Consider the following 26,235-nt stretch of genomic DNA (forward strand, 5'->3'; position numbering starts at 1 on the left):
CATTTTGACTTTTCTAATTGATAGGGAATCGGGTCAGACATTTGAGGAATTCTCTTCTGCACATAGCCAGGGGTGGGATTTGAATTTTAGTCCAGTGCAATCTCCGTTTTCCCAATATATCGAAATACAACGGAATAAAATCTAATGGAAGAAATCACGATTCGGAAGCAAGATACAACATAGATAGATGATTTTATATATATGAAGTAAACTTTTAAATTATTAACTATTATTTCGGTGTCGTGATTTTATCAATTTGCTTATTATTCCCTATTCGTTAAACAGTTTATGTATAATATCAGCACAACACGGAAATTATCTACAAGATAGTTGAGCCCATCATTTCAAAGTTTGACATGAAACATACATTCCCATATTTCAAATAGCCATCTTAGGCACTGACTTGCCCCTGCTTTCCATGCATTGACCATCATTGCTATCGGCCTGTTTTTCACTCAACTACCCACCGAGCCTTTTACATTTTCATTGCAGATTGTTGGCAGTTTGGTTTCGTCGCTCGCCTCTGCTTTCCTCTAACCACAACCGGAGTAGAGGCGAGAATCACTTGCCTCAATTGCGCTTGTTGCAACAGATTGAAAGCGGTGTGGGCTTGGTTCCGTGATGAAATGGACTAGAAAACCCCGTCTAGCTGCACTGTACAGCTGCTGGCTGCAAGGTAACTCCCGTCTGGGACAACTGTCCCATTCTTGTTGCCTCGCCTTGTCTACATTGTAAGAAATCTGTAGCCTAACCCTGTTGTCTCCGATCTCTTTCAGTTGTGCTGCAGGCAGCGGCCACTGGAAGCAATGGCGAGGTTGTACATGGAACGGTCAATGGGAACATCTTCCTGGCAATGCCAGCCAGGGTGGTGGCTGAACAGGTACACACCATAGAGTGGGTGTATGTGAGTTCCAGCACCCGGCGCTCCATCGTTCAGTTCATATCGGATAAGGGCAACCAGGTGCCACATTGGTTCAGCGGCTACCGTCTCCGGGCACAGATCTACCCTAACGGCACTCTCTCTCTCCGAAACGTCACGCTGAACGATTCGGGGACATATTCCTGCACCGTCACAGCTCACAGTGGAGAGGAGTTTACCCAGGACACCATAGTGAAGGTGATCGGTGAGTACACCTACCTATTCGGTGTTAAATGCAGGTGAAATTAAAACACTAATTAATCATTGCAGTCCTTGAAACGAATTTGTATTAATTTTCATAAAATAAAACTATTGGGGGAACATAATTGTAACTTGTCAAACTTCAGAGGTATCTGAAGATTGCAGATATACAAATTCAATATTACGAAGGGCGGTGTTAGCTTATTCCCCTGCAATTAAATGTTTGGAGCAAAATGTTTTTGACATTTTTGAAACGCAGTTGATTGAGCCTCATAGGTTGCATATGCATCTTTGGCATCCATATCCATCTTTCACAGAACCTAGATTACTGAATAGACCAGATAAGATCATGGTCCTTACCTCCAGAGCTCGTTCCTTAATTCATTGCGATCCAGTTTCAGAAATGTAAATACTTCCACTGGGGAGAAGCTGAGCTGTGATTCTCCCACTCACAACCCCTTCCACTCTGGGATATTTCCGTAAAAAGCTCATCCTCAAAACTGAATGACATTTAAAATCCTGCCACACCTCACATTTCTTACAGTCTAGACTTTGTAAGAAGTCTCACAGCACCAAGTTAAAATCCAACAGGTTTATTTGGAATCACGAGCTTTTGCCGCTCCTTCATCAGGTGAATGGAGGTTAGTTCACAAACACAGCATATATAGGCAAAGACACAATTGCAAAATAATTACATATTAGAATGTGAAGAATGGTTGGAATGTGAGTCTTTACAGGTAATCAAGTCTTTACAGGTACAGTGTGCATGGAGAGAGGGATAATCACATGTTACCTGTAAAGATTTGCATTACAACTGTTCTTCACATTCTAATCAGTAATTATCTTGCAATTGTGTCTTTGCTTATATCTGCCATGTTTGTGAACTAACCTCCATTCACCTGATGAAAGGGCAGTGCTCAGAAAGCTAGTGATTCCAAATAAACCTGTTAGACTTTGACGTGGTGTTGTGAGACTTCTTACTGTGCCTACCTCCATCCAACTCCGGCACCTCCATCTCAAACCTAGATTTTCATCCAGGAATTTAAATCATTCCCTCGTTGATTTATTATCGTGAATCATTTTGAAATGCATCAGTTATATTCTAGAATTCTCTGGTGATGAATACAACTTCCAGAGCTCTGTACGGTCTCCCTGAGAGCACAGTGAGAATTGAACTACTTCTGCCTTTGGAAGTCTCTGCTTTTTCTAATGAAGTAAGAGTTTTAAAAGCACCAGGTTAAAGTCCAACAGGTTTATTTGGTAGCAAATGCCATTAGCTTTCGGAGCGCTGCTCCTTCGTCAGATGGAGGGGAAATCTGCTCTCAAACAGGGCATAGAGACACAAAATCAAGTTACAGAATACTGATTAGAATGCGAATCTCTACAACCAACCAGGTCTTAAAGATACAGACAATGTGAGTGGAGGGAGCATTAAGCACAGGTTAAAGAGATGTGTATTGTCTCCAGACAGGACAACCACTGAGATTCTACAAGTCCAGGAGGCAAGCTGTAGTGTGACATAAACCCAACATCCCGGTTAGGCTTGGTTTTGTGTCTCTGTGCCCTGTTTGAGAGCAGATTTCCACTCCATCTGATGAAGGAGCAGCGCTCCGAAAGCTAATGGCATTTGCTACCAAATAAACCTGTTGGGCTTTTCTAATGAATCCATATGGAATATCTGATCCCAGTGTCTGCAGGTGGCTGTTTTGGCAAAATTAAGAGAACTAGTAAAAACGAAAGTTAAAACAGACAAAAATAAACTTATACAATTGGATGATATTATTACGGACAGCGATCTCAAAGAAATTTCAGTGCTCAGATGTCTGGGAAAGGGCATTTTTTTTTAATAGATTGAATCAAAGGTTGTGTCTTCGGGGGAAGAAACCCCTCAACAATGCAAACAGCGGATGAATCTCTGCTAAATACCAAATAGTCAACGAAAAAGCCTGCATACCTGTGCAAACAGAAAGAAAGAGTCGTCACAGAGATACCAGTTAGCTTGCATTGAGATTAAAAGGACTTGTCATTGAGAGAAGTGGTTAGCGTGAGTCCTTTGAATGCGAATAAGTCATTCATGTACAACCCCCACATGTCTGGCTTTTTCAGGGTCCACATCTAAAATTCTCATTATCGCCGCTGACCTAGAGTCCATTTTATTGAGTTCTTTTTTTTGTCATTGCATCTCACATTTTTTTACTCTTCCCTTTTATCTCCCCTCCCCTCTAAACGTATTTAAATTACTGCCGTTATTTTTCTGTAGGGAGTCAGAAAAGACGTGGCAGTCACTGAGTGTAGAGCTTTCGCACGGTGGTGGTGATGCAAGTAGGAAAAACCCAAGCAATATTCAAAGGTTAAAAAGAGTTTCTGAACTCCTGTCTCGATTATCCTTTTCGCGGCAAGCAACAACAGCTTTGGGGGGCGGGGGCAGCACTTTCCACAGTTTGCCCAGATCCGCCACCTCGCCCTCCCAAGTGGTCTCCACTTCGCCCTTTATCCGATTGAGGGAAAAGCAGCCGGAGGAAACTGGTGGACATTCAAGGTTCTTAATCTTTAGCGTGGGGTGGTGATATTTGGTACAAATTTGGAAAAATAATAAGAACAATAAAGTAGGGTCCACGAGGAAATAATGCGAATGGAAGTGGTCGCACAGGCTGCGGAAATAAAACGTTTTTTTGTTTGACAGAGGGACTCAATTTTGAGCCCAATCCGTCTGGCTGGCAATCCCTAACACAAAGTCGACAAATTTTGATGAAAAACTGTAGCTGTTTGAGAATTTGAAGTCGGTTTAAATTAAAACAAAGCTCTCATCGTGTAACATTGTTGGGTTGTTTGAGAAAACCCAACTTTTACAGGAACACAATTTGGGGAAGGGCATCATCTGTCCTCACCAGGCCGTCCTTTGTGTGTCTCCAGCCCCACAGCAGTGTGATTAACTAGTAGGTAGCTAGCTTGCTGGCAGCAGAAGGTGCTCGGTTGCATCAAACTGCTACAAGCACAAATTACGATACCACCACCTTCTCCAAGCAACTAAGAATGGGTAATAAATGCCAACTCTGCCATTGACATCAAATAAAAATAATTGGCCTCAGCAAGCTGAAGCCAAGAATTATGCGTAGGATATGCATATCAGTGGGCCTCTTCTGGTCATTTTATGAGCAGCTGCACCAATTCAGTTCATAGGTTCTTAATGAATCCCTTTTCTAATTTAGAAATGGAAACATGTTGATGATTCTCTCCAGTTAACAAAGTGAATATAATGGTTTCAGGCATTTTCATGTTTGCACTATCACAGCATTCTATTTTGGAAGTTTATAACAATGGTATATTACTCTCACTTTTAAATTGCTTTGCTTCATAGATTTAGTGAAGGATTAGATTTTTGGGGTCCGACAGAGAGAGGACATGTCCCCTTTTCTTCGTCCTCTGCCACTTTTCTTTCGGCTCACATCCAACCCTAACAATCATATACTACTCTCACTTTTAAATTGCTTTGCTTCATAGATTTAATGAAGGATTAGAGTCAGTCAAATGGATCTCCCCAGTGTTCTGCCTTAATACAGCTAGCGTATTTAGTTAGAGGTTGCTCATGTTTGTGCAAGATCAGTGTGGGAGGAACCATCAGAAACACCCTGTTTAAGAGCAATATAAAAGCAGCATCATATCTGTGCAACAGTTGAAACTTTATAAGATAATCTACCAACAGCAAACATTATGGGTCTAACTCCCCAATACTCTGTTAGCATCACTGAATCATAAATCCATATTTTCATAGGTTGGTTCTTGGACTTTGGTTTATTTTTGCATTACAGAGTATATTTTTTATTTATTCATGGGATGTGGACTTGAGTGGCTAGGCCAGCATTCATTGCCCATCCTTAACTGCCTGACCTCATTGCAGTTGGTTACACCCCTCCAGTATAGAGATTTTTTAAACTATGGTGATTTCTGCAGTTTGTGAGAGTACTGGCCTTGATGTTAAATTAGATGAGGATGTTGTCAGATTTGTAAAAGCCACCAAGAATTTGCTGCATACATATCGGCAAGCATTTTTTTTGTATTTCATATTTATAGCTCTGACAGCTATAGTGACTTTCTTCAGTTCACATTTTGACAAAGACAATCATGAGGTAACCATAAGTACAAAAAACCTTTGCACTGGTAACATTTATGCTACTAGTCCATCTCGGTGAGTATACTATCTTGTAGGTTTCATTGGCCTGTGTCGGTTGCCAAATTGGACAGAATCAGTCCATGAAAAATCAGCAGTCTTGTAAAATATCTAACAGTGAGCCAGCCAATGCGAAGCAAATAATTTCCTTAGCAATAAAAATAACATTTTGGCTGCAGGTGCCACACAAAATCTCTTAGTTTGCCACTAGCCACAGCCCCTGCAAACCTCCCATCAATTCTCAGGGCTGTGTTCACCTCCTCAGTTCTTTCCTCAGCCTCCACTTCCCATCCAGTCTTCAGTTTCTCCATGAGTCTCCATTTGCCAAAAAAACTATGGGAGATCAACTAACCATTATTAAAAACACAAATTGTCTTGTACATCTGATAGTATCCTGCTTCACAAAAATGTGTATTTGCAATAAGATACCAGTCCATGTTTATTAATTCCTCATGGGCATTAACTTTTCCAGGGGAAGTAGTGATAATGGATGATTTACAGATTGCACCTGAAGACTCTAACCTAACTCATGTGAAAGGCAACAAAACCAATGGTAAGATTGCTGTTTGATGAGCAGATTGTTCTATTTTATAAAACGAATGCATAAGTTACAAAACTTATGGCATTCCAACTATTATTTTAAAGGTTAATGTTCAGTTCTGATATTCGATTCTTCTTTCTGCCAGCTTCTAAAAGTTACTAACAACTCTTCTAAACCTCTCTCTAATCCCCTTTATTCACTTAATTGAAATATATGGAGGAAGTTTCAGCCTTCTGAACAAACTAAAAGATGCTTATCTCCTTTACCTTCTACGTATGATACAGAGCCCAAAGCAAGGTTTGAGCTCATATGTAGGCGGACAATTCTGCGGCAGACAGAATGAGTGCTGTTTTGCTGAAGGAGTTTAAACTGAATGTTTGTCAGGATGTAGATAAGCACAAATGCAAATACACAGGCCTCCAGTTTTCTTGGTCAAACAGTTAATTGTTGCAGCTAGTAATTAACTTGCTTTATAAGTGTTTGCCTGAGATCAAAACGAATAAGATTAAAGTTTATTTATTAGTGTCACAAGTAGGCTTACATTAACACTGCAATGAAGTTACAATGGAAATCCCCTAGTCACCACACTCTGGCCCCTGTTCGGGTACACTGAGAGAGAATTTACCATGACCAATGCACCTAACCAGCACATCTTTCAGACTGTGGGAGGAAACCGGAGCACCCGGAGGAAACCCACGCAGACACGGGGAACGTGCAGACTCCACGCAGACAGTAACCCAAACTGGGAATTGAACCCAGGTCCCTCTCTGTGAGGCAGCAGTGCTAACCACTCTGCCACCATGCTGCTCCATGCCACACCATGTCAATAAGATCACATTGGCCATTAATACCTGATTTATAAAAGAATAAATTGCACAATTCCTGCTGCTGCAGGTACTTATTGAATTATGATCATTTTTATTTGCAGAAAATCTGTTCAATGCCATGGGCCCTCATCAAATATCTGTTTTACTTTTTAGATTACTTCATGGCAAATTGTGGTTTCATAGGTGCGTTCTCTGGAGCAGGAACACTGAGCATCATTGCTATTTTAACATGGGCAGTTGTGAGATATTGTCGGAAAAGGTCAAGGAGGCAAGGTAAGTGGAGAGAAAGTAAAAATGTGAATTAAATTATTGCGAGAGCAAAAATATGGATTCTATGCAGCATGGTGGCACAGTGGTTAGCATTGCCTCGCAGTGCCAGGCACCCAGATTCAATTCCAGTCTTGGGTCGCTGTCTGTGTGGAGTTTGCATGTTCTCCCTTGTCTGTGTGAGTTTCCTTCAGTGCTCCAGTTTCCTCCCACAGTCCAAAGATATTCAGGTTAGGTTGATTGGTCATGTCCCTTAATGTCCCAAGATATATAGGTTGGGCGGGAGGGGGGGGTTAGCAGAGTAAATACGTGGGGTTACGAGGCTAGGGCCTGGGGTAAGAATTGGTGCAGACTTGATGGGCCAAATGGTCTTCTTCTGCACTGTGGGGATTCCATGATAATATGAAAACATAGAATCCCTTTGTTAAAATATGTAAATAGAAAAAGTCAGCTGTATCAGTAAAGTAAAACAAAACAGTTGGATTATAAGAAGAAAACTAATTTGCTAATGCCCTTTAGTGAAAAAACCTGCTGAGCTTACCTGGTTTATATGAATTCCAGTACCTCACCAACATGTTCAGCTCTTAGCTGCCCTCTGCAATGATCCATCCAGCCACTCAATTGTATCAAAATGCAATGCAGTCCAAGAAGAAGGTCCCTCTTCAAACCTTGTTAAGACAATTAGATATGGACAATAAATATTAGTATTGGCAACAATACCTATATCAAAAAATTAACCAAAAGAATAAAAACAACATTGTAAATGCCCATAACCTAAATTAATAGATCTCTATAGGAACTGCAATTTATTCATAAAATGTGGATTACTAATTAAATAATTAATACAACATTGCAGATTCACTGAAAGGCTGTGAATGACAGGGAAAAAAAGTCAGGGAGAGCTGTATAGAAGTCTTGTGTTAATTGCTGTGTGGAGTCTCTCCCTAGTTTGCCCTATCTTTCACAGAGGACCTGCAGGAATGCACCCCTATTTTTACAAGAAGAACAATTTGCATTTATATTGAGTTGTTAATGTGATATTGCGATAATTAGCCAAAGATAGAGCCAGAGAATGTATATTAGATATTAAGAAAGATGAAGAAAAGCTTGATCAAAAATAGGAATTGTAAGGATGAAAGGGAGTTTGAGAGGTTTAAATCACTAATTAAAACATTAATGCACCATAGAATCCAGACAGTGCAGAAGGAAGCTATTCATCCCATCGAGTCTGCACCGACTCTCCAAGAAAGTCAGTGCAGACTTACCCAGGCTCACTCCCCTGCCCTATCCACGTAACCCCACACATTTACCACCACTAATCCCCCTAACCTACATATCTTTGGACACTAAGGGGCAATTTAGTATGGCCAGTCCACCTAACCTGCACATCTTTGGAGTGTGGGAAGAAACCAGAGCACCCAGAGAAAACCCACACAGACACAGGGAGAACGTGTAAACTCCACATAGTCAGCCAAGGCTGGATTGAACCGGGTCCCTGGCACTGTGAGGCAGCAGTGCTAACCACTGTGCCAATATGCCACCCACCAAAGCAATACACATAATTAAAGAAGTCATGTTTCAGGATTAAATGTATGAGAAAAGCTAAGTTATTCTCTACCCGACAGTTAATTTTTACCAATAAAGCGCAGTGGTGATTGCACAGAGGTACAAAAAACAGTGTTGTATTTTTAAATGATTTGCATCACTGCATTTGCTAGCTTTGATTGCCCAATCCAATTTCACCCAGAATCCTGGCAGCATTTTTTCACCACCCAGTAAGCCATTCATAATCACCTTTGATTCCAATGGCTTTGAAACTTGGAACATAAAAGTTACAGATGTTTCTGAAATATTCTATAGAAATAATATAGTTAAAAATGATCATCCTACAAAAATCTCTATTATTTTATTGTAAATAATCCTGTGTACTTATTAAAATAGTTTTGCAAACTAATTTTATTATGAATAAACATAACCGTACGTCAAATAACATTTTGTGCAATTTTGCAGTCACACCCTCACTGTTGTATTGTTCATCAAACCGGTTGTTATACAGCTTTGGAAAATACAGGTCACATCACAGACCACAACCACAGACATCTCGTGGGCTGATGAACCACAAACATTGCTCACCAATCTTTTATATAATGCTGATAACACAGATATGTAAACTTGTGTGCATACATGGAAAGAGTATAGCAATTACTTTATGCTACTTACAATGTAATGGACTTTAAGGATGGCGTGCTTCATAACAAGTCAACCCAGTAAACAACTCATACTGAGAGTGCAAAATAACTCATTCTATCAATGTCTGCAGCTGTAAATGTCATGTGAGCACAATCCATCAGAATACAAACCATTTTGAATTTCCAAAGAAATACCCTTTATTTTCTTGTAATAGATACAACAATAGGATAATTTGAATGCATAAGCAAAATACCGCAGATATTGGAAACCTGAAATAAAAGTGGTAAATGCTGGAAATACTCAGCAGGCTAGAGGCATCCGTGGAGAGAAGAGTTATGTTTAAGGTTGATGCCTTTTCATTATTCATGCACCACAAAAAGATCCAGTACTAACAAAATAATGTGTAAGCGCAGCATAATTATTTAGAAAAAGAAATAATGCATTCTAAGATTTCAAGAATTGCAATATAGTATTTCAAAATCATACAGATATATTCAGGCACATTGGGAGGAATATTAGCCTGTGCAGTTGATATAGTTTATATGGATTTTAGCAAAGCCTTTGATCAGGTCCGAAATGAGACACTGATTGAGAAGATTGAAGCACATGGAATTTAGGGAAACTTGGTGAGATGGATCTGAAGCTGGCTTAGTAATAGGACACAAAGGGTGATGGTAGAAGGCTGTTTGAGTGACTGGAGGCCGGTGTCCATTGGCATACCACAAGATTCAGTGCTGGATCTCTTATTTGTTATATACATAAATTATAAAGATGATAATGTGGGGGGAAAGATAAGTAATTTTGCAGATGACATCAAGATTGGTAGAGTGGTTAATAGTGAAAAAGATGTTCATGGGTTACAGGAAAATATAGATGAGTTGGTCAGATGGGCAGAGCAATGGCAAGTTATATTTAACCCTGATAAGTACAAGGTGATGCACTTTGAAAGAAGTAACATGACAAGGGCATGGCAGGTCAGTAGGAAGCTCAGAAGAACAGATGCATCTTGGGGTACTTATTCACAGATCCCCGAAGGTGGCAGAGCAGGTGGATACGTTAGTTAAAAAGGCATATGGAACATTTGCTTTTACCAGTTGTAGCATAGAGTATAAGAGCCTTTGCTCTTATACCTATTAGATAGGTTTCCTAGATAGGTTTGGATTGTTTTCTTTAGAGCAGAGAAGGCTGGACAGGGGACATGACTGAGGTGTATAAAATTATGAGGGGTATGGACAGGGTGAATAGGTTATGTTGGAGTTGTACAGAATGTTAGTTAGGCCACAGCTGCAATACTGTGTGCATTCCGGTCACCTCACTATAGGAAGGAAGTGATTGAACTAGAGGGGGTACAGAGGAGATTCACCAGGATGTTGCTTGGGATGGATCATGTGAGCTATCAGGAGAGACTAGATAGGTTTGGATTGTTTTCTTTAGAGCAGAGAAGGCTGGACAGGGGACATGATTGAGGTGTATAAGATTATGAGGGGTATGTACAGGCTGAATAGGAAGCAGCTGTTCCCCTCAGGTGAGGTGTCAATCACAAGGGAGCATTGTTTTAGGGTAAGGGGCAAAAGATTCAGAGGGGATTTGAGAAAACAAAATCACTCAGAGGGTGGTGAGAATCTGGAATATCTGGAAAGGTAGTGAAGGCCGGAAACCTTACAACCTTTAAAAAGTATTTGGATGAGCACCTGAAATATCATAACATTCAAGGATATGGGGCAAGTGCAGGAAAATGGGATTAGCACGACTTTAGTGCTAATTGTCGTCGGTGCAGACTCGATTTGGCCGAAGGGCCTTTTCTGCATTGTATGCCTCTATGACTCAAAAAATTAAGGGTTTGGATTGGGATGGGAGGTTAACATGTTAAAAATCTGAATTTGAGTCCAACTTTCTGCCAACATACCCATTTCACTGCCAGTCAGTCGTGACTCAGTTTTTAGTATTCGGGACTGAGGCAAAAGGTTGTGGGTTCAACAAGCACTCCAGAGTCCTGGACACACAAATCTAGGCTGACATGCCAGTGCAAGATTACAAGAGTGCTGCGCTGCCTTTTAGCTGAGACATTAAACCAATGCACTGTCTGATCTAACAGGTGAACATTAAATGTTCCATGTCGCTATTGTGAAGAAGGGTAGAGGAGACAATCCTGGTGACTTTTCCACGATTTATTTCACAATCAACATCACAAAACAGATTATCTGATGATTGTCACATTCTTGTTTGTGGATGGGAGCTTACTCTGAGCAAATTGGCTGCTGAGTTTCCTGTAATACAACAGTGACTATATTGCAGAAATACTTCATTGGCTGTAAAGAATTTGGGCACATCTCGTGGTTATGAAAGACATAATATAATTTTTAAAAAATTGATTTTCAGAATATGAGTGTCACTTGCTAGGCCAACATTTATTGCCCATCCCTAATTGCCATTCAAAATGCTATCTTTCTTTCCATTTCTGGTTTTACCAGAGGCTGGATGGGGTTGTGCAAGTGGCTAACTCACTTTCAGGAGGCAAGCTGGAAATTTTAATATTCTACACATTCCTCATGTGTACCCATCATTTCAAATTGAATCCCCAATGTCCAGGTTTTTTCCCATTCACCTCCCCACTACCACCCCCTGCCCCCCCCAAACATGCCACTCTTCACCCCTCCACATGCCCGGGATCTCCAATCCAAACTCCACCTAGCCTATGATTCCTGAGGCTTCTAGACCTGAGTCTTCTTCTCCAGCATTCTCTGCCCTACTGGAAGCAAAGCCCGACTTCTGCGAGGGGAACCTGTCAGTGTTGACACATGCTGAAATATTCCATAACATGTGGGAAACCTGGACCTGTGGGTTCCCCATGTGGGATCAGACACCCTCACTCCCAGCAGGTCAAAATATGAATATCTTCTCCATTGCCGAGGAAAATTCAAGCCATTATTTTCCTACAGAGAATGCTGATGGCTTTGAAAGGCAAATTGACAAGTAAATGAAAGAAAATTACATTAGCTTTCGCAATGATTCATTGACTTCGGTGGCCGTGGTGCAATGTAAAAAATGTCTGTGACCCACAGGGAGGGTGATTCCCAGGTACCTTCATGGGAACAACCTATCATATTTGATCGCCTATACCAGACCAGTGATGCAATTTATTTTTCCCTCGGCCATTCAGAAAAGTAGAAATTCCGGAAATAAACTTATAAATTATAATTTCAAAGCATTTATCCTTGACTGTTGTATTCCCGTTGCTTTCACAGCATGAAATTTGTCCACTGTAGATTTCAGGCTACGCTGTAATCTCAATGAAACTTTAAAAGGCAGCTGGGGAGAAAGAGAGAGGAATTTAGCTTGAGAGCTCCCTGACCGAACTTGGCTGGCAACATGTCATTAGAATTATTTAATTACAGCCAGGCTGCCATTATACAGCTTGTGCTGATCTGAAACCAATATTCATGGAGTGTATTGGACAGCTTTCAACACAAGTTACCTGGAATTTCGCTTCTGCTTATTTTTAATCGCAGAATCATACAATCCCTACAGCACAGAGGGAGACCATTTGGCTCATCGTGTCTGCACCGACACTTACCCAGGCCCCATTCCATATTAGCACACATTTACCTGCTAATCTCCCAATACACAGGGTGGGATTTTCTGGTCGCACTCGCCTCAAGACTGGAAAATCCGATCTGAGGTCAATGGACCTTTGCATGGTGCTATCCCACCTGCTATGATTCCCGTGGCAAGCGGGAAGGGAAAATTCTGCTCTGATTCCCTTGGCGGGAGGGGTTGGGAAAATCCCACCCTAAGTGTCAATTTAGCATGGCCAATCAACCTAACCCGCACATTTTTGGAATCTGGGGGGAAACCGGAGCACCTGGAGGAAACCCACGGAGAAGGTGTAAACCCGAGGCTGGAATTGAACCCGGGTCCCTGAACTGTGGGGCAGTAGTGCTAATCATTATGCCACCGTGCCGCCCCAATCTTAGGGGTGCACTGAAAAATATCATATACTTAGTTTAAATAATGTCTGCATATTTTTCAAATGTGACACTGCAATAAGTCACAGACACGCAACACTTGCTGTGAACTTTAACTGGTGTGAGAATTCCTTGCAGACAGTTTCTCACGCCTCCAAACCTCATTGGTCTCAGGAGTCAGATCAGGAACTGACTTCCAAATTATACCACGATTTTCATTTTGATGCATATTAGAAACTTTTTCATATCAAAGTGAAAGTGGTAATATATAGAACAACAGGAATTGGCCTCAGTTTAAACACACTACACTCTGATGGGCAGGAGAAGTAGAATGGATCTTGCAGAGAGATATCTAATGGTACGCACTGTCAAGGTGCTTTCAGTCTAGTTTATGATCATTTGTTTTTCTTGCACTTAAAAATACATGCTTTTATTTGGTGGCAGCACTCCAGTCAAAATAGGGAATAAAAGGGAGACCGTTTTCATTCTCCAGAGGCATTCTTACTGACCAATATGGTCAAATAAAGTGATTCTAGTTCTCTACAGCAAGAAGATAGACTGAACATATCTACAGGGCATTTATCATTTGAATCCAGGTCATGAATTTGGGTCTACTTAACTTGAGCAGTAGCAGTTGCTTTCTTACGTGATTTGCTTGTGTGCTTCTTATAGAAGTTAGTTTGCCACTGCCTTAAGTCTACCAGCACGGCAAAAGGTTGCCCATAGTATTACTCACTTATCCCCTCAGGAGACCAGGATAAAATGTGTGTCTGTTTGCCAGGCCTCCCATTGCACATCTTCTGGAGTTTGCCTGTGATTTTCTACGTGGTGAGTTCATAATAATAACAGCTATGCCATCAATGGCTTCATTAGGAAATGCCATTTTAAATCGGTTTTTAATCGGTCATCCTTTTTGTTTCAGTAACTGGGAGTGTCTACGAAGGATGCTTTATAAGAACTACCTATTAAATCAAAAGCAGTGTTTCCAGAGGCCTCTAGTTTACCCTTTATCCGAGAGTGTGGATGGTTTTGAAGAATATAAGACAATAATAATAGGGTAAAATAGATTTGATTTAAATCTTACTGCGTTGTGCTGAAGCAATGTGGTCATACATCAATATTCTGAAGCTTGTTGCCGAGTGGAAAACTCACATCACACCTTACAATCCAAGTTCATTGTGCAGTTGTATGTAAACATAATTTTCCTCCCATTTCTTGAAGAAAAGTTCACCATAATTATATATATATTGATCTCAACAGGTAAAAGAACCAAGGGTGAACGATCCCATAAAAATGGAAACCATGAGAATGAGGACGTCTATGAAAAAATGGGGAGGGTACCGCAATAAGTGTGAACAAAGCCACGTAAAAATGTAATTATGTCAGTTTTGCCAAAGTGATCTTTTTTTAAAAATCCCTTGATGAATAAGGGGGCATAAATCCTTGATCCTCTCTACATACTCCTGCTGTAACTCTGGTGAGAAGGTGATGGAAAGCCTACAAATTAGATCAGGACTTAGATATGCCTTACATCAGATATTCAAGGAGCCTTTGTTTGGGATGGAGCTTCCATTCACTCCAAACAAAGGCTCTGGCATGGAGAAGGTGGGAAGTCCACGCACTTGTTTCTCTACCTCTGACCTCTCAGAAACATAATGCCTCTTTGAAAGGGAGTGAAGCAAGAAGATGAAGGCGTAGCCTAACTTCTCACAAAATGGACTGCAGAGGACAGATTTAAATGCCTTTTAGGGGAGGGAAAATAACTCTCAGGTATCAAGGCTGCATTTTCCAGCCTGATCTGGCAGGCTGGGATGTATTTCTGGAAGGACTGCCGCTGACTATTTGTCTGTAGCTGATGCGACTTGGTACTGACTTCTAGTCAGTGAACCTGCTCCTGACATAATTGTCAAGAATGCTAATTTAGCAACTTCAGAACATAAATAGGTAACTAGGCTTGCACTTTTATAGACAGTCCTTACCCATTTTAACTGGTTACAAACAGTTATTTTCTCAATTAACTACTGACAAGAATTACTTTTAAAAACATAGCATTTGACTGCATGGAAGGACTCCATTTGGTCCATCATACATGTGCTCATCTACTGAAAGAGTGATTCACTGTTTTTCATTTCATTGTTCTCTTCCAATATTCTGTTACTTTAATAAATTGTTCACTTTCCTTTTAAAAGCTAATATACATCTTGTTTATACCACTGGTAGGGTACCCAACTTTCCAACAACTCTGCATTAAAAAATCCTAATCTTTCTCTTGGTTCTTTTGGTGATCAGCTTACTTTCTGCCCTCTAGCTACCGAGTCACTAATCAGAGGAAGTCATTTTTCCGTATTTACACCATTAAGACTCTTCAGTATTTTGAATACTGATCTAGCTCCTTCTCCCAGTTTCTCTAGCCTCGCATCTCTGGTAACATCTGAATGAATCACCTGTGGTGGAGACAAAGGGCACCCAAATCTGAATACAATATTCAAACTGAAACCTAATCAATGACTCATTTATATTTAGTGTTACCACTTTGCCCATGTACTATGTGTCCATATTTATAAAAACTAGGATGTCAAATGTTTCTTTTTCATTATTCCCAATTTGCCTTCCCAGTTTTAAAAATGTGTCTGTCTGCTTCTTTAATTTTTTAAATAATTTTAGTGTTTAGTAAGTTTATTTGTCTTTCTTTCCCTCCTTATTTCCATTTTTATAATACATATTCTTTCTTCAAAGATGTATCAGTTCACACTGCTCCCTATTCAATTTCGTCCAACAACTATCTGCCTAAATTAATGATCGGTAGTCTTCTTGAAACTGCACAGGCTGGGAATTTCCTCCGAACTGCTACCATTTCCCTCTCCAGATTTAACTGGATGTGTCACAGAAACCCTATTTACATTTGTAAACAGAAGTTGACTCTGCAGTTCCAGCCAAGCTACAGTGGGAGATTGTATTCTGACTATTCTGTGAATGAATCTCAGAAATGATGAAAGTTGTGTGTTTTTTTAAGTGAGTGGAAATTTGGCAAAGGGAATTGGGTTGGGGCAAGTTTGCAGTAAGTGGACACCTTTTTAGGGAGGGACAGTTCTTTGGCAAGAAAGCCTGTGCCATCTGTGTTTAAATATCAGGGAGGGTAGGGAAGTATATATCTCTTTGCTAAACTGTAATATTTGTTCTCTGAATGACTAAAGCTAAAGAGATAAAATGAGACACAAAAAGGAATATGTGACAAATGTCAGGTTCCAAACAAAATTGAGAATCAAGCTGAATATGAAAAGTACTGATAAGATCTTAAGAAAAATGAATGAGAGGCAATTAAAGGCATTTGTTAAAGGACAGAAAGCACAGAGTAGTGGTGAATGGTTGTTTTTCTGATGGGGTGGGAGGGGGGGGAGATGGAAAATTGGGGGGTGGGCGTTGTTGGGTTGGGAATGTATACAGTGTTATTCCCCAGAAGTTGGTATTCGAACCACTGCTCTTTCTGATAGATATTAATGACATGGACTTAGGAAATGAGGGCATCATTTAAAATTTTGCAATGATGCAAAACTTGGAAATGTAGTAAACGATGAGGAGGTTAGTAGCAGACTACAAGGAGACATAGACAAACCAATGAAACATGGCAGATTGATGTTAATACAGAAAAATGTAAAGTGATATATTTAGGTAGCATTATGAGGATGTACATTTTTGTAAAAAAAACATTTTTCATTCTCCTTGTTCTGGCTGGATTAAAAAGAACAAATTGTAATTTCTTTGCTAAATAGTAATGTTTGTTCATCTATCTTGCGTAAATAAAACCCTTTATTGGTTCAAGGCTCATGACTCTTGTTGTGCTTTTCAGTATATTTGTTGCAAGAAAGAGAGAGATAGATTCATGTAGTAGCCTGTAGTATACCTTTCAAATTCTCTCTCAACTTTCAATCCCCACTCGTCCCAGTCGATTACTGGTTGCAGAGTGCTCAGTGTTTCCCCTTTCCCGCTGATCCCAGTTGCAGAGTGCACAGTATTCCCCCAACCTCTTCCCCTTAGGCCCTGCCCCCTCAGGCTCCACCCCAATCGCACTACCCAGTGCCCAATGGGCACTGCCAGGTGGGCAGTGCCAAGGTGCCAGGCTGGCACTGCCCAACGGGCAACCCCTGCCCCCAACTTTCCAGGGTGGCCTCAATGGCCTCCAGTCCTACTGGTGAGGCCTTCATCCCTGGTTCCCGTTGATGGGGACCATACATGATCCTTGCCGGTGAGTACCTTCACCGGCAAGGCCTCTAAGACAAGTGAGCCCAGATGATTGCATCCCAGGCTCACTTGTAATATTTAAATTCTATTTTTAATTGAATTTAAATATTATAATCAGCCTCGCACCATTATTGGGCATGATATTGGGCCTGTAGTATATGCTAGTTTGAAATACATGGCCTGGTTTTTGTCAAGAATTCTGGCAATGGACCTAATTGGATCTCAGGAATTGTGGTGGCCACGACTGGTCCACTGTCCTGTGAGGTGACAATGCAGGACAAGTTTGTGAAGAGACACATAATTCATTTGCGGAGGCAAAAGCCACCCCAAGAGCCAGTGTTACTGTCTGATCCACTAGTGTCATCAAGTAGTGTTGTTGTTTGTCCAAGGGAAGAAGTGACTGATCAGCCAAAGTGCTGTTCCCAATGAAACTGAAGAAAGTGAGACACAGGGGGCAATCTTACCAAAAAAAATTGAAAGTGCCGAATACACGCGCAAACAGAAATCACACTGATTCTTTGGGCAAGTTAAAATCCAATTTTACCACACCCTGAGGGAAAAAATGAAGCAAGATCTGTTTCCCGCCAGCAAGGGGATGGGGTGGAGCCTAAGCTTACCCAAAAGCCAGCTTACTGCAGAGGGTGCTATTGCACATGCGTAGATCTCTCTGTTCTGTGCAACAGGGATCTGTCACTGCCTCCCCCCAGAAATCTCTGGTCTCTGCAGCTGATTGCCTCCCCCTCCGCATGGGCTGGCCAATGGCCTCCCTCACATGGGTCGACAAATCACCTCCCCCCCCCCCCCACCTCCCACCCCCCACTCGTCCCAGTCGATTACTGGTTGCAGAGTGCTCAGTGTTTCCCCTTTCCCGCTGATCCCAGTTGCAGAGTGCACAGTATTCCCCCAACCGCTTCCCCTTAGGCCCTGCCCCCTCAGGCTCCATCCCATTCGCACTACCCAGTGCTCAATGGGCACTGCCAGGTGGGCAGTGCCAAGGTGCCAGGCTGGCACTGCCCAACGGGCAACCCCTGCCCCCAACTTTCCAGGGTGGCCTCAATGGCCTCCAGTCCTACTGGTGAGGCCTTCATGCCTGGTTCCCGTTGATGGGGACCATACATGATCCTTGCCGGTGAGTACCTTCACCGGCAAGGCCTCTAAGACAAGTGAGCCCAGATGATTGCATCCCAGGCTCACTTGTAATATTTAAATTCTATTTTTAATTGAATTTAAATATTATAATCAGCCTCGCACCATTATTGGGCATGAGGCTGATCTCGCCGGATATCTGGTGCTGGTAAGATCGTGAGAGGTGAGAAATCAGGCGCGAACCTGATTTTTTGGCTCTCTCGCGATCTTACTGGCTCGCCCCACCCATGAACTGGAAGGGCAAGATAATAAGATCGCTCCAAGAGATTGCAGAGGAGAGTCCTCATGAAACAAGCTCAACCAAAGCTACCCCTACAGTCGAACCACAACCAGTTGAGCTATGTTGCTCTCAATAGAAAGAGAAAGTCCCCTGACAGACTGAACATCTGATAAACTGTGTTGAAAGTGTTTCTCAGTTCTAATGTTTTGAAAATTCCATAAACTATTTACGTATTGTATAATAAGGGACTTAAAGGAGGGAGCCTGTACAGCTGGCCCCTTTAAAGGGTGTACACCAGGAAGGTTATGTAACCCAATGGGGAATGAGCATGGCATCTCAGAGTACGAGCTTTTGCAGCCAGAGTAGATCTTAGAGCTGGAAATGTTAACATTGTGAAAGTTCTCTGTATATTCATTTGCTTGTAAATAAACCATGATACTTCGTTATATACTAACTGATGGTCGCCAATCCTTCCAATTACTACAGGGACCGTGACTCCACACTGATTGGAGATCATATGATATAGTGTCCATCTTGGCTTCCTGTTAAAGATATCGCAGAAAATTTAGACTGCTCTTCAGGGACATCTTCTGAAACAGACTGAATTCCATCAGAGAGAGCTAAAAGCAAAGCCATCTGCTTGCTGTAGTCAATTAGTGCCTGACCACAGTACTTTGGGGAAACAAGGGGGAAAACTTTCCTGTACCATCCGCCACAGGAATCATAGCGGCAGAGGGGCGGACCATGGAAAGGTCCGTTGACCTCGTGTGGGATTTTTTGATTTTGGGGCGAGTGTGGCTGGAAAATCCCACCCAAGGACTCTCTCCTCTACCCTGTTCCAGTTTTCAAGCCTACCTGAGAAGTCAGTCTCTAGCAGATCAACTTTAGGGATCATCACAGCTGCTAAGATACCTTTTCAAAGCCTTCATTTCAGACAACGTAACAATGTGATGATGAAACAACGGGCCTGCACTGAACCAGAGACTAAATTAAAGTCCATTTTCACTCCTACATAGTTTTGTATGAGAATGTGAGTGTGAGAGTGAGTGAGACACTGGCCCACAACTTCTGTTTATCGGCAGGAAGCCATGGCCAGCTGAAACTAAGACAAACAAGTACAGACTTAAACTGTATTCAAAGAATGCAAAGAAACTTTCGTTTCCACCAGCAATGTTGGGTCTCCATCGGGACAGTCTCACAGGCCCAAGCGGAGCACGGTTTCAGAATCACCATGCCCCCTTTGTGACAGGGGAACAAAGGGAATGCCCATTGAGCACAGAGATTTAAACAGCAGCAACATAGACGAAGCAACATGACTGACAGCTGTTATAAAGGTATTTTGAAGGTTTTTCAAACTTTTTTGTGTTCTTTATTTTGAACAGACAATATGATCGTATTTGGTTATTTTAAAGTGTAGTTTTACTTTATACGATTGACGATGATTATCATTTAATATTTAGAAGTGGATATAGATTGTGTTATTTGTTTTAAATCTGATAATACTATTTAAATCTACACTATGTCATTATGTAACTTGTTTACAGTTGCTGCTGGGCAAGATGCATTGCCATCAGGGTTGCAGGAAGTTACGTCACAAGGATGGGGAAGGGTCCACCGGTGATGCAGGAGGAATTAGGGTCCCTCTCCTCTCCCACCAACACTGCTACCTCTACTTCAGCCAGCCCTCCTCTTATGCAGGCTCCTTTTCAAATTGCTCCGTGCCGCTAGCTACGCACTTGTTGTAAGGTGTATGATGTAACATCTGTTTTTATCAGTTGTAGATTTCTTCTTTGATTATTTCAATTATGTTATTCAGTTATAATTATCTCCTATTTAAATGTTGTATTTTGATGTCTCAATGAGATATTCGTAGAATTTCAAATTTTAATGTTGAGTTCTGATGTTTCAATAAATCATTTGTAGAATTTCGTAAACTTTAATGTCAAATATTTATTAACTAAAATAACGTTATAAATACAAAAATTTGATACCAGACTGACATTTAGCTTAATGTTTAACTTTAGCACCTGCAGTTTGACATTTCATTGAGTAACTATCTCAACTGTTCCAAATTTCTTGCATTAAAATATATTATTTTACTTTAACACAATGCTTAATAAAACATTTTTTATTGAATTTTAAATTAATAAAATGGTTCTGTTGTCTTTTTGTAAACAGGGAGTTAAGGGAGGGGAGGGGACAGAGGGAGTGGAGAGAGGGACGGGGAGGGAGGGGAATCAGGGAGGGAAGGGAATGGGTGAGGGAAGGGAATGAGTGAGGGAAGGAAGGTAATGAGGGAGGGAATGATGGAGGGATGGAAGGAAATGAGAGATGGAGACAGGGAAGGAGAGAAGGATATAACATTAATTTTGGAAGCTCAATGTCCCATAAGCAGCAATCTCACACAATCTCGAGATCAAGTTTTCAATCTGCACTCTATTCTGGAATACCTATCAAAGAGTTAGTTCACATGAGCTTCCTAGAGGCTTGCATATGCCATCTTAAGGATTACACTTTCCTAAAGCATTTGAAATAGCCAAGTTGCATATTTTTCGCTGTAAATACAGCTCATCTCGCCCTATATCTTAAAAGACTCCTAAGGATCAACATTGCATCAAGGAGACTCTTAAAATTGGAATAAACTACACTATCTAAAATACATAGCAAAATCCAAATGAACTTTAGCTGAAACTTATTACAGACACCTCAAACCCACTTTGTTACATATGAAAGTACTGTTTAATGGAATTAACAGCAGGGTGCCATGATAAAGTTGAAAAAATGAAAAATATACCTTTCTTTCATTTTCTGTGCATTATGTATATTTTAAACATCTTTTAAACACATTTACAAAAAAATTAACCTACCTAAAGAATATCTCCGATATATCTGTTGCTTCTACTCACTGCAGCTAGAGCAGTAAAAATGTGTGCAAACAAATAGCTCTAATTGCTCACCTATCATCAGGGCAAGTAAGCAAAGTTAGCGCTGTCCCATCACTTTTAATCAAGGCACTGTTGTAGGTAAATAAAACCTCTGACACTATTAGTGGATCAAAGTGCAGGTTTATTTTCACAATTGTGGGAGAAGTGAGGTTCCTAACAGTGGACCCCCAGCCTTCTCATCAAATATGAGTTAAGAACAGAGTTTTATACCTCTCGGTATACAGATCCCGCTGTATGAGCAATCTCCAAAGCCGCGATCGTTCGTCATTGCCTTGAAACAATATCACAGGTTTTGCACAAACAAGTTAATCTGATATACATTCAGGAGACAACGGTTTTCCCTTATCTGCCCCGAATGTAAGAAAGAATGAATTCTAACCAAAACAATGAATTCTACAGCACTTCTCATACAAGCTCTAAATATCACAGAGGTCACTTTGACACTTTGAGTTTTGAAGTTTATTAACCCATTCCCGACTTCAGCACTTCAGCACAGCGCTTCAATCCCAACAGCTATATAAAAAAACTAGCGGTTTGAATGCAGCATGCTTTTATTGAGCATGTCCATCTGTCAGGACTTCCATATAGTCCCGACGCACATGTGCAGCATGAGATTTGTGTGCACCAGGATTCAGGACTGAAGTTAGGGGCCATTGTCTTTTTTATTAACCTCCTGGGCAAAGGTGTGGAGAAATAAAATAACCTTTCCCTTTCAAATAAAAAAACCAGCTTGCTGCTGGGTTATTTAAGCTGACTCAGTCACTCTGAGGATAAGAAATATACATATTCTCATACAAATATATTTGATCATGGGCAATATAAGATATTACCTTAAAACTATCCATAATCACCTTCATATTTACCTTTGCTTTCCGTAAGCATCATGTTTTGGGAAGGATGGCCAAGTTTTGGAAGGGGCACAGAAAAGAATTATTAGAATGGTACCAGAGATAATTTATATGTAGAGATTGGAAGATCTGTGATTATCCTTGCAGCAGTGAAGATCAAGAGATTTGATAAAGGTGTCCAAAGTCATGAATGGTTTTATTAGAGTAAATAAGGAGTAAATGATTCTCGTGGCAGAAGTGTGGGTAGCCAAAGGACACAGTTGGCTGAAGAAGCAGAGATAACATGGGGAGATAAAAGCAGATTCAATAGTAATTTTCCAATAATTACTTGATAGTCAATGGGGAAAAAGCAGAGGTATGGGACTAATTGGATGACTTTTCCAAAGAGCCATATAGGCATGATGGATCAAATGACCTCCATCTGTACTGTATCATTCTGTAATAGCATAAGAAATAGGAGCAGAAGTAAGCCATACTGTCCCTCAATCCAGCTCTACTATTCAATAAGATCACAGTTGATCTTTCAATTCAACTAACCTTTCCACATTCTCTTCAAATACTCAATAATTGAAATGTATTCTAACCTCAGTCCTAAATGGTCAACCTATTGTTTGAGTTCATAACAATTAGTTCTATGTTCCTCAGCCAGGGGAAACATCCTCCCAGCATCTACCTTGTCAAGCCCTTTAAGAAATATCTTTGTTTTGAGATTACCTCTCATTCTTCTAGAATCTAGAGAATATAAATTTAGTCTACTCAATCTCTCCTCATAGGATAACCCTCCTATTTCATAAGACCATAAGACCATAAGATATAGGAGCAGAATTAGGCCACTCGACCCTTCGAGTCTGCTCCGCCATTCAATCATGGCTGACATTTTTCTCATCCCCATTCTCCTGCCTTTTCCCCATAACCCCTGATCCCCTTATTAATCAAGAACCTATATTTCTCTGTCTTAAAGACACTCAATGACCAGGCCTCTACAACCTTCTGCGGCAAAGAGTTCCACAGATTCATCACTCTCTGGCTGAAGAAATTCTTCTCCATCTCTGCTTTAAAGGATCGTGCCTTTAGCCTGAGGTTGTGCCCTCTGATTCTAGTTTTTCCTACTAGTGGAAACATCCTCTCCACATCCACTCTATCCAGGCCTCATAGTATCCTGTAAGTTTCAATAAGATCCCCCCCCTCATCCTTCTAAACTCCAACGAGTACAGACCCAGAGTCCTCAACCATTCCTCATACGACAGGCTCTTCATTCCAGGGGTCATTCTTGTGACCCGCCTCTGGACGCTTTCCAAGGCCAGCACATCCTTCCTTAGATATGGGGCCAAAACTACTCACAATACTCCAAATGGGGTCTGACCAGAGCCTTATACAGCCTTAGAAGTACATCCCTGCTCTTGTATTTTAGCCCTCTCGACATGAATGCTAACATTGCATTTGCCTTCCTAACTGCTGCTGACTCAACCTGCATGTTAACCTTAAGAGAATCTTGAACAAGCACTCCAAAGTCCTTTTGTGCTTCTGATTTCCTAAGCGTTTCCCCATTTGAAAAATAGTCTATGTCTCCATTCCTCCTTCCAAAGTGCATAATCTCACACTTTTTCACATTGTATTCCATCTGCCACTATTTTGCCCACTCTCCAAACCTGTCCAAGTCCTTCTACAGCCCTCTCCTGCTTCCTCAAGACTACCTGTCCCTCTACATATCTTTGTATCATCTGCAAACTTAGCAACAGTGCCTTCAGTTAATTCTTCCAAATCGTTAATGTATATTGTGAAAAGTTGTGGTCCCAGCACCGACCCCTGAGGCACACCACTAGTCATCGGCTGCCATCCTGAAAAAGACTCCTTTATCCCTACTCTCTGCCTTCTGCCAGTCAACCAATCCTCTATCCATTCCAGGATCTTACCGTTAACACCGTGAGGCTCCTAACTTATTTAACAGTCTCGTACGCGGCACCTTGTCAAAGACCTTCTGGAAATCTAAATAAATCACGTCCACTGGTTCTCCTTTATCTAACTTCCAAGTTACCTCCTCAAAGAACTAACTCAATCTAATGAATCTTCATTTCACTCCATCCTAGGCAAGAATATACTTCCTTAGGTATAGAAATCAAAGCAGCACGTAATACATAGAGGCATAAAACATGGAACACAGGAGCAGGAGGAGGCCATTCAGCTCTTCGAGCCTGCTCTGCCATACATTATGATCATGGCTGATCATCCAACTCAATAGCCGGATCCTGCCTTCCCCCCATATCCTTTGATCCTCTCCATCTCAAGTGCTATGTCCAACTGCTTCTTGAAAACAATGTTTTGGCCTCAACTATCTTCTGTGGTAGCAAATTCCATAGACTGACCACTCTCTGGGTGAAGAAATTTCTCCTCATCTCCGTCCTAAACCCTGTATCCTCAGACTGTGACTCCTGTTTCTGGACACCCCAACATCCTTCTTGCATACCCTGTCTAGTCCTGTTAAGAGTTTTATAGGTTTCTATGAGATCCCTCTTCATTCTTCTGAACTCCAGCGAATACAATCATAACCTACTCAATCTCTCCTCATACATCAGTCCCACCATCCCATGAATCAGTCTGGTAAACCTAGTTTAGTTTAGTTATTAGTGTCATAAGTAAGCTTACATTGCAATGAAGTTACTGTGAAAATCCCCTAGTTGCCACACTCCAGTGCCTGTTCGGGTACACAGAGAGAATTTAGCATGGCCAATGCACCTAACCAGCAAATCTTTCAGACTGTGGGAGGAAACCGTAGCACCTGGAGAAAACCCACACAGACACAGGGAGAATGTGCAAAATCCACACAGACAGTGACCCAAGCCGGGAATCAAACCCAGGTCCTTGGTCATCAGTAGATTCTTGATTCCAATTTTTTTTTTCATTGAATTCAAATTCTGCCATCTGCCGTAGCGGGATTCGAGCCCAGGTCCCCAGAATATTAGTTGAGTTCCTGGATTAATAGTCTAGTGATAATACCACGAGGCCATCGCCTGCCCAGTTCCTCTATATTGTTTTTTAGAGACCAGAATTAGGCAGAGTATTTAAAACATAGTACAGCTGTAACCACAGCCATAAATATTCCTAAGCTTATGCGTAGGTGTTTTCTAAACTCACTGTGTTCTTGGTGTTGGGCTTCATGCTAACGGTTCCGAAGATCTCTTTGCCTCACTTGACTGTCAAGTAATCCTTTTTCCTTATTCTATAATTCTAATGTTGCTACACGGAGGGAAGCCATTCAACCCACTTTGCCTATGCTGGCTCTTTGATAGAACCACTCAATAAATTCCTGAATACCATACCACTAAGTGCTGCTTTGATGTAAATGACAGTATTGTCCTGAGACACCACTTGGTGGCATCCTCATGACATGTGCTAATGTTGAACAATAATGACTGTAGCAACTGTCACACCACTAGGTGACACTTTTCCTCACAAATGATTCAAAATCTTTCTTCAAGCACTTCAATCACTAAATTTCAGATGTTCAAAATAAGCTTTTAAACAAAATAACAAAAAGAAAAGATACACATTTCATAACAACTTCTTTGCATTCATCTCTAAATTATATTTTCTCTTGTTCAATGTCTTACTTGAAGTTTGGATTTGAAGGAAATAGCCTTACTCCAAAACAAGGCTTGAATTTCCTCAAAGATACGCAATGCAAATGACTGTCAGTTATCTTCCATTCCTACATTTGAACATGTTTATTAATTACTTTGCATTGACCCAAATGAGTTTCCA

General features: G+C 41.0%; 1 protein-coding gene across 1 annotated transcript; it reads left to right on the forward strand.

The window, feature by feature from the left end:
- The first annotated feature begins 621 nt into the window (after positions 1-621).
- Positions 622-16,892, forward strand: LOC144506060 (uncharacterized). Its single transcript, XM_078231877.1, has 5 exons — positions 622-676; positions 777-1,124; positions 5,761-5,841; positions 6,810-6,929; positions 14,339-16,892. The coding sequence occupies exons 1-5, from the start codon at positions 622-624 to the stop codon at positions 14,425-14,427; spliced, it is 693 nt and encodes a 230-aa protein (XP_078088003.1). The 3' UTR covers positions 14,428-16,892.
- The last annotated feature ends 9,343 nt before the right edge of the window (positions 16,893-26,235 follow it).

The sequence above is a fragment of the Mustelus asterias genome, chromosome 17 (genome assembly GCF_964213995.1).
Source record: "Mustelus asterias chromosome 17, sMusAst1.hap1.1, whole genome shotgun sequence".
Classification (NCBI taxonomy): Eukaryota; Metazoa; Chordata; class Chondrichthyes; order Carcharhiniformes; family Triakidae; genus Mustelus; species Mustelus asterias.